Consider the following 14,213-nt stretch of genomic DNA (forward strand, 5'->3'; position numbering starts at 1 on the left):
ATTATTCTTTTCTCTTCAGCTTGTTTTATATTCATTTATCTTGTTTATGCTTTAACTTGTTTCACACTTGCTTATCCATTTTCTATCACCTACACTAAAATGGAAACTCCTCCATGGCAAGAAATTTTTGTAGCTTGTTTAACATTGTCAAGACCTAGAAAAGCACTGGCAAATAGTTGTCACCAAAAAAGACTGTGTCAAACAAAAGTGTTTATTGTCCAAGTTGAAACATAGCACCAATTTTACTTTTCCTCCCTCCTTAGCATATCTTTAGGAATTTTCACTTTTATAATCTTACTTTTTCTTAAAATTTTGTCTTATTATCCTATCTTACTTTATATTTTATCTCAATGTTTTCAATAAATGAAAATAAATAAAAGTACATCGAATCAATCTTCTAAATTGGTATCAACTCTCATATGTTTGTTTTTTTTATGTACACCAGGCATGTGTTTTAAATTCCTATTCTTCTGCATATGATGTGTACATAGTAGAAATTTAAATTTCTGTTTTTACATTGGTATAAAAAATTTCACAGCAAGAGTTATTTAACAGTGTCTCATTTCCTACTTGAACTGCAGTGCCACCTCATCTATTTTTTTCTTCTATGCCCATGACGTTTTCTTATCTGCAACGTTTCTGATTTGTCTGTGTTCTCCTGTCTCTGCTGTAATCAATGTAGCTTTAGCAAAGGTCTTAATATCTAGTAGGACACGACCCTCACTTTTTCTTCAGTAGTGAGAAGTCTACTCTTGGATTTTACATTAATGAACATAGCATAACCTGGCATATTAATTGTAATTGAGTTAAATCTCCAAAATATTTTAGCATTAGTTGATAGTTTTATTAGATCCGTGGTCCTATCAAATTTTCATTGTTTTTGAAAATATTTCTATAAAATCATACAAAAAGTTCCATATTAATCTTGTCTAGTCCTGTTAGCTTTTTTCCTAAGTACCTTACAGTATTTCTGTTGTGATTGTTAAGTGAATGATATATTAAAACAAACAAACAACAAACAACGCAGCTGGAAACGAATCCAACCAGGAACCATGAGGTTGCGGGTCCGATCCCTGGACTCACTCAGTAGGTTAAGGATCCGGCACTGCTGTGAGCTGTGGTGTAGGCTGCAGATATGGCTGGGACCCAGTGTTGCTGCAGCTGTGGCACAGGCCGGCAGCTGTAGCTCTGATTCACCCCAGCCTGGGAACTTCCACATGCTGCAGGTGTAGCCCTAAAAATAACAAGACAAAATAATAATAATAATAATAATAATTGTTTTTATTATTGACCTTTAATGTAATAGTTTTTGCACATTAATGCCTCATTCAATTACACTAATATTATTTCTACTAACCAGCCATTAAATTCTTCTTTTTTGGGGGGTTTTTTGTTTGTTTGTTTTTAGGGTCACACCTGCAGCATATGGAAGTTCCAGACTAGGGGTCCAATCAGAGCTGTAGTCTCTGGCCTACACCACACCCACAGCAATGCCAGATCCAAGCTGTGTCTGCGAACTACACCATAGCTTACGGCAACATCAGATCCTTAACCCACTGAGGGAGGCCAGGGATGGAACCTGCAACCTCATGGTTACTAGTTGGATTTGTTTCCACTGAGCCACTATGGGAACTCCCATTAAATTACTTTTTATGTTCTATGTAGATAAATATACCTTCAGCAAAAATTTTTTAAGTCCTTACTTTTAAATTTTCTATGGTGAGGAGTTCCCATTGTAGCTCAGTGGTAACGAACCCAACTATTATCCATGAGGACGATGGTTCAATCCCTGGCTTTGCTCAGTGGGTTAAGGATCTGGTATTGCTATGATATGTGATGTAAGTCACAGACAGGGCTCGGATCTGGTGTTCCTGTGGCTGTGGCTGTGGCATAGGCCAGCAGCTGCAGCTCTGATTCAACCCCTAGCCTAGGAACTTCCATATGTCATGGGTGTGGCCCTAAAAAGACAAGAAAATAAAATAAAATAAAATTAAAATTTTAAAAATTAAAATTTTCTGTGGTGGTCTTAAATGTGCTGGAAAATCTCCACAGTGATATTAGAAAGAAGTGGTATTATGATCACCATGTCTTAATGATTTTCTAAAAGCCTCCTAATACTTTGAGGTTAAGAATGACGTTTATATAGATTCTGGTATATAGACTAAAGACTGTTTGTATCATGAAAAGCCGTTGAATTACAACAAATATACTTTCCTTCTCGGTGTAATCACACTCTTTCTATTTCTTCAATCTATTATTTGTAGCAAATGGCATTTAACAATTTTTCTTCCAAAGGAAAATTATTAGTACGATCCTGAAATAAACTCAGTTTGGTCATCTATATACAAGATAGTTTATACATTGATTTGGTTTGGCAGTCTTAGGATTTTGCAACAATTTTCATGTATAAGATTAATTTTTCCTTTTCCTATTAACATATTCTCATCTAATTTGGACATCTAGGTAATTCTAGTTGTAGTGAAAAAAATAGCAACTATTCCTTTTTTCCTTATAGTTTAGAAACATTTGTATGAGTTTTAATGATTTCTCCCTTGAAAATTTGTTATTTATCTCCTGTAAACTGTTTGGCTTTGGTGTTATTCTTATGGAAAGATTTTAAATAACTTATTTATTTCATAAAAATTATTAGCTTTTATCAAACTTTGCAGAATCGACTTTTGCCCATGTTAATTTTATCTCACATGTATCATACATAGTAAATAGTGTTGATATAATTGTTCTATTAACTAAAAACTATTGCCCGATAATTTTCTGTTATTGATTGAATAAGCTGTGCATGTACTGGCTGAAGTTTTGTTTTCACAAGCACATGTTCATTGAGGGTTAATATGAATGAAATTTTTTAGCTGTTTGCCTTTAGAGTATTTTTTTAAATTTTTCTTCTTCAAATTGTGCCATCTAATTTATAAAAGTAACGAAGATAATAATAATTATTATTTTGTAGAATAACTTCTAAATAAGTACCAATACTTATTTTAAAATAAACTTTTAATCTTAAAATAATCATAAATTTACAGAAAATTGCAAAACTAGTACAGAGAGTTTCTACACCCAATGTCCAGTTTCTCTTATTATTAACAGCTTACATTAGCATGGTGCATTTTTCGCAATGAAGGACTTGATATGGATCTATTATTACTAAATAAAGCCATATTTTATTTATATTTCTTTAGTTTTTAGTTACTATCCTTTTCCTGTTCCATCATCCCATCCAGGATCTCATGTTACATTTAATCATTCAGTCTCTTGAAACTCCGTTTGGCTGTCATCACTTCTTAATGTAGCAGAAACTATAAATGGCTAAAAATCAGAACATTAAGGCACTCGTTGAGTATGTTGCTATTCTGGCAAGAGATTCCGTGTTATTGTTCTGAGCAAAAAAGAGAGTAATGTAATGAGTGGTGTTCACAAAGACAAAGGAGAAAAGAGCCCTGTTTAGCAGAGATAGATCTGAGACACCCACATATTCATAAATGAAATGATATCGGCCATACATTGATAATTATTTAAACTAGGAATATAATGTGTTTATTTAACATACAGCCTATATTTTCATTATAGAAAAGTCATGTATGTGCACACCTTTTATGTGTACACATATATATATGGATGTGTGTGTGTATATATATATAAAGCTATCTCTCTATAGTTTCAATTTATATGATACAGCATACTTAATTCCACTCAAACTGATAAAAGCCTATGCATAAAATAAGAAGTTTTGACTTTTTCCTCTGTTTTTCATACAGTACTTACAATCATATTTTACAACAAATTTTTCACTTTGAAAACAATTCAGAGATTATATAATCCCACCATTTGTTTCTTAAAACCCTGAAAATTCCTTATCACTGAATTTAATATTTCTAAGTCATAAAATGATGTTAACACCTAAGATTTAATTCACCAAAAAGGGAGATTTTCTGTGTAGTCAGAAGCCGGAAATACTGTGGTTTGTGCTGTGCTCTTTAATCAAAAAAGTTGTGATTAGTATAACATTTGTCATATCTTTTTCAGGGATGAAAATGACTGGATATCTCTAGCATCAACTCTAAATCAAGAATTCAGGACATGCTTAATTTTTAAGGAGGCTTTTATCTAGAAGAATCAGGATCTTCCACCACTGATCAGGTATGTCTGTGTGTGTTTCTAAAAACTGTTGTTCAAGACATAAGAAACTCTAGAGGTTTTAACCTCAAGAAGGTTTCTAAAAATTGTATGCTATAACGTCATCTACTTCTTTCTTAAGCATTTGAATTGGCTTACTGAAGGCAAGGAATACTTCTTATTTCTGATGTGTACTTTTTCATTTTATTAATAATAGGTATGTAGGATGTACTTATTGAAGAATCAGAAGTTATAATGTTGCTATGAGATGAAGCCTTGTCTCTAAAGAAAACTAGAAGAATGAATCTTTCCTTTGAGATAAGAGAACTGAACTTCAATTTAATTTAACAAGTTTTCAGCTCTTGAACAAGCCCCTTATCTTCTGTGACACACAACCCCATATGTAAAATAAGTTATTTTTGCTGTTTTTAGTTGACCAAATATGAAACAGCTTTAAAAAAAAAATCTAAGCACTATGCATATTTATTAAATACATTTTTTTTCTGGGAGCTCTGCTGGACAATGTTTAGATGTTACTATATAAAAAAGTGTAAGATTAGTTTTGTTAATGACAATGGATGATAACTTGTAAATAATGACAATTATATGGACAGAACTTGAATTAAATTATTCTGAGAAAAACCATTTTAAAAAATGCATATTTCTTACCCAGATTTACCTTGCAAAGAAAGCAATTATCATGAAATAAGACAATTATATATAAAAAAATCTGTGTGTGTATAGTTTTCATCAGTGATGAAAAAATTTAAGTCTTAATCTAGGTGAATTGGAAACAGCTTTTACATTTTTTAACATTCACAAATAATTGCTTATTATTTTATAGCAAGAGAATATTTAAAAGTTAATTATCCTTGGCTTTATATGAACTCTCATTTCCATTCTTTCCTTTTACATACATGCATGAGTAAAATTTTTCTGTATTTTCACTTCTTTATTTTTAATTATTAAAATTTTAATTTTAATTTTTAATTTAACTCACCACAAGGAGAAAAACAGTTTCATTTATTTTACTCAGGAATCCTTTGTAAAAAATGAAGACTTTTGATTCATCTTTGTGGTAGATGAACAGGCATAATTATAAGATGGGACTGGTCCGAGATCGGTGGGCTCCTTCCAGCATGGGTATGTACTTTCCACATAAAGGTAATTTGGTCTGTCTGTATAATTCTAGGATGCCCAGAATTTGATATAAGCACATAAGTCATAGGAAAGCAATTTCCTCTGATTCACTTATGTTCATTTCATAGTATATTCGTGTCATATTTTCAATCAAGTCTTCAAAAGCTTTAAAGATTTCCCCCCACTTCGTTTCATTAACTACAATTTGAGGCAGCCTAAAATAAAACTGGCATTAGGATTTTGAATTGAATTGAAATCAAACTTTTGATTGATTGAATTTTAATCAAACTTTTTCCAGTCTCTAGCTTTGAGATCTAGGACAATCCCCAGCCTTTACAGACTTGTTTCCTTTTCTACTAAATAGAGATATCAAACATGACACATTAACCTTAGCGGAGATTTCTATGCTGTTCAACGCAAGTGACGTATATTTGAAAATGCTTCTTAACTAAAAGTATTATAAATTCAGTTGATAGGATAGGATTATATTAAATAAGCAGTATGAATTTGGCCACCCATAAGATTTAATTTTTTTCACCCGTAAAATAACACCTGCCCTTTTCACACATTTAAGAATGAAATTTAATTAAATATATATTGTATATATTGTGTATATATATTGTATATATATATTGTATACATTGTATTTATAAACTAAACCAATGCTTTAGTTTAATTTCAGGTATAAAAGGCAATTAGTCTTAGCATTTCATTTTTGAAAGGTCTTTATATATTCAGTATTATGAAAATTATGATTTCAAAAGAGAGAAAATGATTTTTCACTCATTTTGCTCAGAGGCAAGATTCCTTGTCTTTATCCTAAAATTTTAGAACCTGCTATCCTATTCTTAGTACTACCTTCAATATAAATAAAATTAGATACACCGGCATTTACTGTTTACCATGCGATTGACATTATTGATACTATATGCATATTCTTTTCTTTCACTTTTTAAAATATCCACATCTGATTGTATTGTCTTCCTTCCTCCCTCACCGTCCTCCTTTTTCTTCCTTTTTCTTCTTGCAGTTTGTGAAGTTATTAACTTAGAAATGTGGCCCTATGAATTAAAAATGTCTTAACTCCCTAGACCCATTTTTTTTATTTTAGTTATATTTCATTACACATTAAGAAATAACTTATTTTAATAATACACAGGATTCTGCTAAAGATATTTTGCCATAGAATAATAAAATTTTATTTTTATTACAAAGTGTAAAAGTCATAATAGCAAAGCTATACAAAACAAAATTAACTTGATGTTATACTTTAAAAAGGATTGAGTGGAAATGGCAACTTAAATTTTAAACATTTATGACCCAAGTGGCAGAAAAGCCATGACATAGTGACCCGAACTGTTTTTCTCCAGAGATAAGGGAATTGCATAATCGTGATGTGATAAACCGTGGTGCTTTTAAGTCGCGGCAGAAGAGAACGCAGACATTAATCACAAGCAAATGTGGAGAAAACCGTGAGTCCTACAATCATTTGCCTTCTCTCAGTATACTGAGATGAGTCTTAGAAAATGTGATTAAATTGGTGATAAACGTTCAGTTCATTTACCTTCCTGAGGAAAGCAGAAATGAGATTAACATTCGTATACTATTGGAATATGCACCAAAATTTAGGAAAAACCATTGGATTTGGGATCTTTTCATGCCCTAAAAATGGGATCATCATAATAATGACAATTGAGGTTCCATAGGATTGCTGAACAACCAGCCTTAAGGAGGAGTAAATAGAAATGGAAAGCAGAAGAGAAAAATACAAAATAACCTTCAGAGTTATATTCTTAAACAGCACAGAGGAACTGACTTGATTGCTATTCACAGAAATGTTTTGAGGTGGTGAAGAATATATGCTCTCTGTCCTTTATCAAACCAGAGTATCATGAAAAGGAAAGCCTGAAATAGCTTACACAAAAGGAAAAAAACAACAACAGACTATTCGCACCTATAAACCTTGAATAAATGTTGAAAAATATATTCTCAAACAGTATTGGTTTACGATAATTAATTATAGGAATGAAAATGTGTGTAATAATCAAAGGGGAAAGATTGTATAATCATATGCATAATGTTGAAAAGGTTTCAGATAAAAATCAATATGAATTCTTAGTTAAAAAGAACAATTTTTAAAACCTCTAAAATATAAATACTGTCATATATCTTTTTTAAAGTGATCATTATGCTTATTGATAAATACTAGCAGCATTCTCACTGTATTTAGAAAAAGAGAAGAATTTTTAGTATCATTACTATTGAGTAATATTGATTGTTCTGCTAGCATTAGCCAGTGTGAATAACCAAGAAAAGGAAAAAAGTGAATGATATGAAATTAAAATTAAAGGCAAAATAAATATTCTTTTAATAATGTGCCTTAAAATATTAAAAACCTTCAAATCCTTCACCCAAGACTGTTATAAGCAATAAGGAAATCTAATATATATGTGGACTTTATTGAAAATTATATAAAAATTAATTGTTTTTACTAACTACAAAAGTAAGGAAAATGTCAGAAAAAAACAGAAAACTTTTAAATTGAAAATCCTAGAAATAAACTTATTAATTTAAGGTTGTACTGATGAACATAAATAAGTCATGTATAATGGTAATAGAAACTATCCAAGGATAAAAGACAACATTTTAAAGATGTAAATTATCTCTCTGTATTATACATTTAATGTGATTCTGTTGAAAGACTAATGTACGATATTTTTAAAGTGACAGGATTTTGGAAGGTTGATTTCAAAGTTTTAAGGCCCGTATATAAAGTGTAATGAAAGGGAAAATAGTCTAAAAGAAAAATGTAATATAATATTGTGGGCTCCATCAAAACTCAAGCATATTACAAAACAAGAAAATTTTTCTTAGAATTTAAATGGAAAGACAGACTAAAGAAATACAAATAAATGCAAATACAAATTGGAATGCATTATATGCTAAAGGTAGTATATCATACCAATGAGGCTACATTGATTTATTCAGCAAATATGTTAGAAAAATTCATTGGCCACTTGGAAAGAACTTTTTTTTTTTATAAATTTGAGCTCCTACGTAATTTATTACACACACATAAATGCACACACACCCCAATAAATAAAATTTAAAAAGAAACCATATAATAGTATGAAGGAACATAAGCATAATTTCTTATAAACTCAGAAAAATGAAGGCACTTTTATTCGTAAAAAAAACAAAAACCGTAAAGTTTTATCAAGCAACCATTAACCATTTTAGCACCCCAAAAATATCATAAATAAAGTGAAAACGGAAATGGTATCTGAGACATATATTTGCAAACATATGGCAAAAAGTAAAATAATACTCCTAACCTGAAAATTAAGGGGGAAAAAAGCTCTTTAATACAAACAAGAGAAATCTCAGAGAAATAAAATGAAAACATTATTAACCATAGCAAAAGATGTTTAATCTTATTCATGACAGGAAAAACAAAGTTAAAATTGTAAAAATAATACTGATTATCAGATTATACATTCTAAAAATGTGAGCAATATTTAGTGTGGAGGAAGGTGTGAGCAAACGGGTTTTTAAATTTATTTTTGGTACTGCATAAACTGGTATATTTTATTTGGACTAAAACTTTCAATAATTACAAAAATTTAAAATGTGTATACCCTTGACCCTTTTGGGAATTTCTCCTAGGAAGGTACTCAAAAATATGCATAGATGTCTGTGAAATATTACTCATATCATTGTATCTAACAGCAAAAATTAAGAAACAATTTAAATATGCACTAGAAAAAAATTAAAAGTCTGCCAATAATTAGGTTTTGTCCATATAGCAATGTAACACAATGCAAGCAGCTACGTATAAAAATTTGATAACTTTGTAAGATATGATGTGAAATAATCACTATGATGTTTTCTCTATGTTTCCAGAATATTTTGTGTGGTTTCTTAAATATGTGTTTTAAAAAAGGGAGTTGAAGGAAATATCCATATTTCTTATACATGGAAAATTTTAAATTTTTAAAATAATAACTGTGAATTTTTCTAAGGGAAGACTGGGAATTTGAAGAAAGGAATAGCTATTACATCGTTCTACCCTTATTCTAATTTACAAAATGCTTATTTCCTTTCTGAGAAAAATAATTAAAAAGGAAAAGCACTGATATCATGCCTCCTCTACCATAAAAACACTTCTAATATTTATATTACACATAGATACCAGAACCCTAAAATCTTTTTCTTATCTTTCTCCCTTTTTTTTTCTTTAACAGCATCTCCATTTTTCCTTGCCCGATCCATCGCTATAGCTATGGGGATCCGTTTCATTGTAATGGTAATGATATACAGTGGCATGATCATAAATTGTAAGTGATAGCAGAGAAGCAAATAGCAACATTATTAATCTAATGATTGTAATGCATTACTTTAATTGGTACTCAGAAGCACAGAACTATAAACTAGCAATTTGAGTTTATGTTTTTTTAGAGAGACATTTTTGCTTAGATTATCAGTTACTAACGATACAAACCCTGTCAATAACTATGATTATTTTAATAGTGTTATTCAACCAAGAGGCTCCAAGTCCTTTGAAAGGTGAGTGAAAATTTTCTAATATTTTGAAGCGCACAAACTGCATGCATTTGCACATTGGTAGAGTCATGTATCCAATGGTGTAGAATAAGAAAATGAGCAATTCTTGTCCATAATTCACTGTGGATTTATTTACTTACTTATAAGGAGGAAATTCTTGTAAAAAGTAGAGAAAGTAGCTTTGGCCTCTCTCTATGTATAAATGTGTCATTGGGCAGGATCAGAATGAGTTAATTATCTGGAATTTTAGGGTCGGAATAAAAAAGGCATTTAACCTGTCTAGATAAATCTGCTGTAATGTTCAGATGTGCAGAATTAATCATATATTTTACCTTTCTAGAAAGTTACTGTGGTCCATGTCCTAAAAACTGGATATGCTATCGAAATAGCTGCTACCAGTTTTCTAATGAGAGCAAGACCTGGCTCCAGAGCCAAGCTTCTTGTAGATCTCAAAATTCCAGTCTTCTGAAGATATACAGCAGAGAAGACCAGGTTGAGTATTTGTTTTAATTCCCCTTTCTATATTTTGTCCTAACCTAGGAAGCAACTCACTGGAATATGAGCCTGAAGCACAAGAGAGGCACTAAGACCCCAAATCTTTCTGCATTAAAAATAAGAAAGCACAGGATTCCCATCATGGAGCAGCAGAAATGAATCTGACTAGGAACTACAGGGTTGCGGGTTCAATCCCTGGTCTCGCTCAGTGGGTTAAATATCTGGCGTTGCCATGAGCTGTGGTGTAGGTTGCAGCCAAGGCTTGGATCCCACATTCCTATGGCTGTGGTGTAGGCTGGCAGCTGTAGCTCCAATTAGACCCTAGCCTGGGAACCTCCATATGTCACAAGAGCAGCCCTAAAAAGCAAAAATAATAATAATAATAAAATAAAATAAATAAGAAAGCACAGGATTTTCAAGTATTTTGTACGTAGTATTTAAGTCAGAATTATGCCAGAGGACAGAACAAAGAGTGGGAAAAATGATTAAGTGATTAAGTGATTTTGGCCTTTACTTATGAAATTCTAAGCACTCATTTTATTTGTGGTTTCATACAGGATTTCTTCAAATTGGTGAAGTCATATCATTGGATGGGATTAGTACAAATTCCAACAAACAGATCCTGGCAGTGGGAAGATGGTTCCATCCTCTCACCTAACCAGTGAGTTTCTGTACCAATAGGTATCTGCTTGTGGATTTGTTCCTTAACTGTCACTGTATCATTCTCTTGTCCTTTTAAATACATGTAATATCTACCCATGGTACTTTTTGGTCAATTTCACATTAATGAAGCATCATTACTCTGCTCTCAGCCTTCAATTTCCCACCAGTTCCTAGTAGAAAACAAATCACCGTTTGTTACATCAATTATATAACAACAAAATATCCAAGATCCCAGGGCAAAATAGATGTACAGGTGTAACTATTTCTACAGGAAATGCCTAAACACATATACACGTCCTTATGTATGAGTATATATACATATTAGAGGATTTCACAATTTATTTTTATATCTTTACCGAGTAAAATTGCATATATATGAAGATGATTGTTTATTTTTGCACAAAACATGACATCTGCTGACTTCTAAATTGAATTATGAATTCATTTCTAATCTAAGTATTTATTTAAAATTTTTTAAACTTTCATTTTTATTCACATACCTATATGAAAAGATTACAGACTTTGTTAATCAATTTTTTTTTTCTTTTTATGGCCACATCCACAGCATATGGAAGTTCCTGGGCTAGGGGTTGAATCAGAACTGCAGCTGCCAGCCTATGCCACAGCCATGGCAACATGGGATCCAAACTGCATCTACAACCTATAAACACTAAATCCTTAAATTGCTGAATGAGGTCAGGGATGGAACCCATATCCTCATGGGCACTGTGTCGGGTTCTTAACCTGCCAAGCCACAACAGGAACTCCCTTGACTAAATTTTTAATATATAAAAACCACTGGCACAAAATGTATAATAGAAGGTAATTTTTACTTTTATCATCTGAATTGGCTATATTTTGCATGTCTATGAATTTAAAAAGGCCAACCATGATCCTAAAATCTCCTGAAATGATATTATTTCAGTACCTATATTTAAATATTATTTCATTTTTGTATCTCTGTATCAGTAAAGTTGTGAATATAATCTGTCCTTTTCTCTAATCTAGAATAACAATGGTTGAAATGCAGAATGGAAGCTGTGCAGTCTATGGCTCAAGTTTTAAAGGTTATACGGAAAACTGCTTAACTCTGAACACATACATCTGCATGCAGAGGATTGTCTAAAAGCTTGTAATTTATAAACTGGAAAGGATTTAAAGACACAAAAGCCATTTTCTGAGTGTTCACCTTGAAAACTTCCAGAAGAAAATTCCAGCCATAGTAATTGAATTATTTTTTCATGTAAAATATGTATTTTTAAAAAATCCTTGCAGAGAATAAAGATGAACAATTAAAAGAACTTATCTCCTACAACAATGTTTTGATTTTTGAAAACATTTAAGTGATGAACAGATTTATTCTTAAATTTAATAAACTATGGATAATACCTGATGATGAGCTAAATTTTAAACTATAATTTTATTAAATATGCAAAAAGGCTAGGCTTTTAGATCTTTTCAAACTTGAAAGTTTTGAAAATTAGATAAAATTAAAACTTGGTGAAGAGTATATAATAGTTCACTAATTTGCTATATTTGAAAATTTTCAAAATAAAAATTATATAAACACTCTCAAAATTTCCAAATATCACTATTAATTTAACATAGCACGTGACATGTTTGGTAGAAATTGAATTACTCCTTGCAATAAGATTAGGGCACTGATTGCTACAAAGCATAGAAAATAGAACACTGACTATGAAGAGAACTTACAAGGCTTTGAGGAAAAAAATGGCATCTGAGTTGAACTTGTAAAATGCCTAGAACTTGCCTGGGCAAATCATCTGGGTAACAGAATAACTGCCAAATGAAATAAAACTTGCAAATGTGCAGAAGTTGGAAGAGTCTGTGACTCTAGGGAAAGCCAGTTTTGTGGAAGCAGAATGATGGAGAAGATGAGAACCATAAAAAGTGGTGGACAGGGAAGCAGAGGCTAAGTTATGCAGAGCTTCAAATAGCCTATTCATAATTTTGGGTTTTATTCTAAGTGCAATTGCCCTTTTTGTGTTTTTTATGAAGGGCATGAAGAAGTGGGTTGAATAGCATTTTAGGTGGAAATTAGTATAAAATCACATGTAAAAACCATTTATTTTCATCATAGTCATCAAGGCTGAAGAATGTGTTGGTCCAAATCGGTTTTTAAATTGTGTAAATTTGTAGTATGCACTCTGCAGAATAAACAAAAGTTAACATTTTGTCACATTTGCTCTAAGATTTTATTATTAAATGCTTGTCTTAGAAAGTATGCAAAAAAGCCCATATGTTTGCTTTGGAAAAATAAAGTAATTTAATTGGACTACGCTTCTGCTTCTAGAACTAAGGAAGAGAAGATGCTAGGTCCACTGAAAGTAACAAAAAAAGTTTTAAAACATTGTTGTATAAAATATTATGGCTTAGAGAAACATTGTTAAACCAGTAATGCTAAAAACTCTGTAGAAGCTCAGAATTCAGTGAAAATGGAAGTCCTAAGACAAAGGCAACCACAGAAAATGGTTTTCATTCTGAGGCTTTATAATAAACTTGGGGAAACTTAGTTTCTGTTTTATTGGTTTCACAGAGCCCTGGGAATCTATGTGAATGCCCAGGGGCCACTTAACCAAAGGGTTAAATACAAGTTATCTTTCTAAAACTGTGACCTTCAAAGGCTACAGTCTCATATAAGGAATGATTAATAAATCCTACATTTCAGGAAATAGGAACAAGGCCCCTTGCTAGTGAAGCAAACCGGAATAGGCCACTCCAAAATATGCCTCTTTGACACAAAAACTATTTTTGAACTAAGGATCATTAAGAAGTATCTTGAAATCACTATCTCAAATATATCCACATCCCATGTTCATTCCATTATTTTTCACAAAGCCAAGACATGGATACAACCTAAGTATTCATCAACTCCCAGCAGATGAATGGATAAAGAAAATGTGATACATAAATACTGGAATATTGTTCAACTGTAAAAAGGAAGGAAATCCTGCTACTTACAGCAAATGGATGAATCTGGAAGGTATTATGCTAAGGGAATTAAGCCAGACACAAATAAATACTGAATGATGTCAGTTATATGTGGAATCTAAAAAAGCCAAATTCACAAAAACTGATATTGGAATCATGGTTGCCAAGGGCTAGGGGGAGAGGGAAATGAGAAGATGCTGGTCACAGGTAGACTTCCAACTGCAGGATGAGTAAGTTCTGGGGTTCGTTGTTCAGTGAGTTGCTAAGAGAGT

The 14,213-nt window shown here is 31.7% G+C and overlaps 1 protein-coding gene across 3 annotated transcripts; it reads left to right on the plus strand.

Moving 5' to 3' along the window:
- On the plus strand, positions 3,685 to 12,380 carry KLRK1 (killer cell lectin-like receptor subfamily K, member 1). 3 transcript variants are annotated; one of them, XM_005655674.3, is made up of 8 exons: positions 3,685 to 4,152; positions 5,165 to 5,271; positions 6,639 to 6,740; positions 9,513 to 9,605; positions 9,799 to 9,834; positions 10,172 to 10,323; positions 10,884 to 10,987; positions 11,998 to 12,380. In XM_005655674.3, the coding sequence occupies exons 2-8, from the start codon at positions 5,211 to 5,213 to the stop codon at positions 12,113 to 12,115; spliced, it is 666 nt and encodes a 221-aa protein (XP_005655731.1). In that variant the 5' UTR covers positions 3,685 to 4,152; positions 5,165 to 5,210; the 3' UTR covers positions 12,116 to 12,380.

This window comes from Sus scrofa, chromosome 5 (assembly GCF_000003025.6).
Source record: "Sus scrofa isolate TJ Tabasco breed Duroc chromosome 5, Sscrofa11.1, whole genome shotgun sequence".
Classification (NCBI taxonomy): Eukaryota; Metazoa; Chordata; class Mammalia; order Artiodactyla; family Suidae; genus Sus; species Sus scrofa.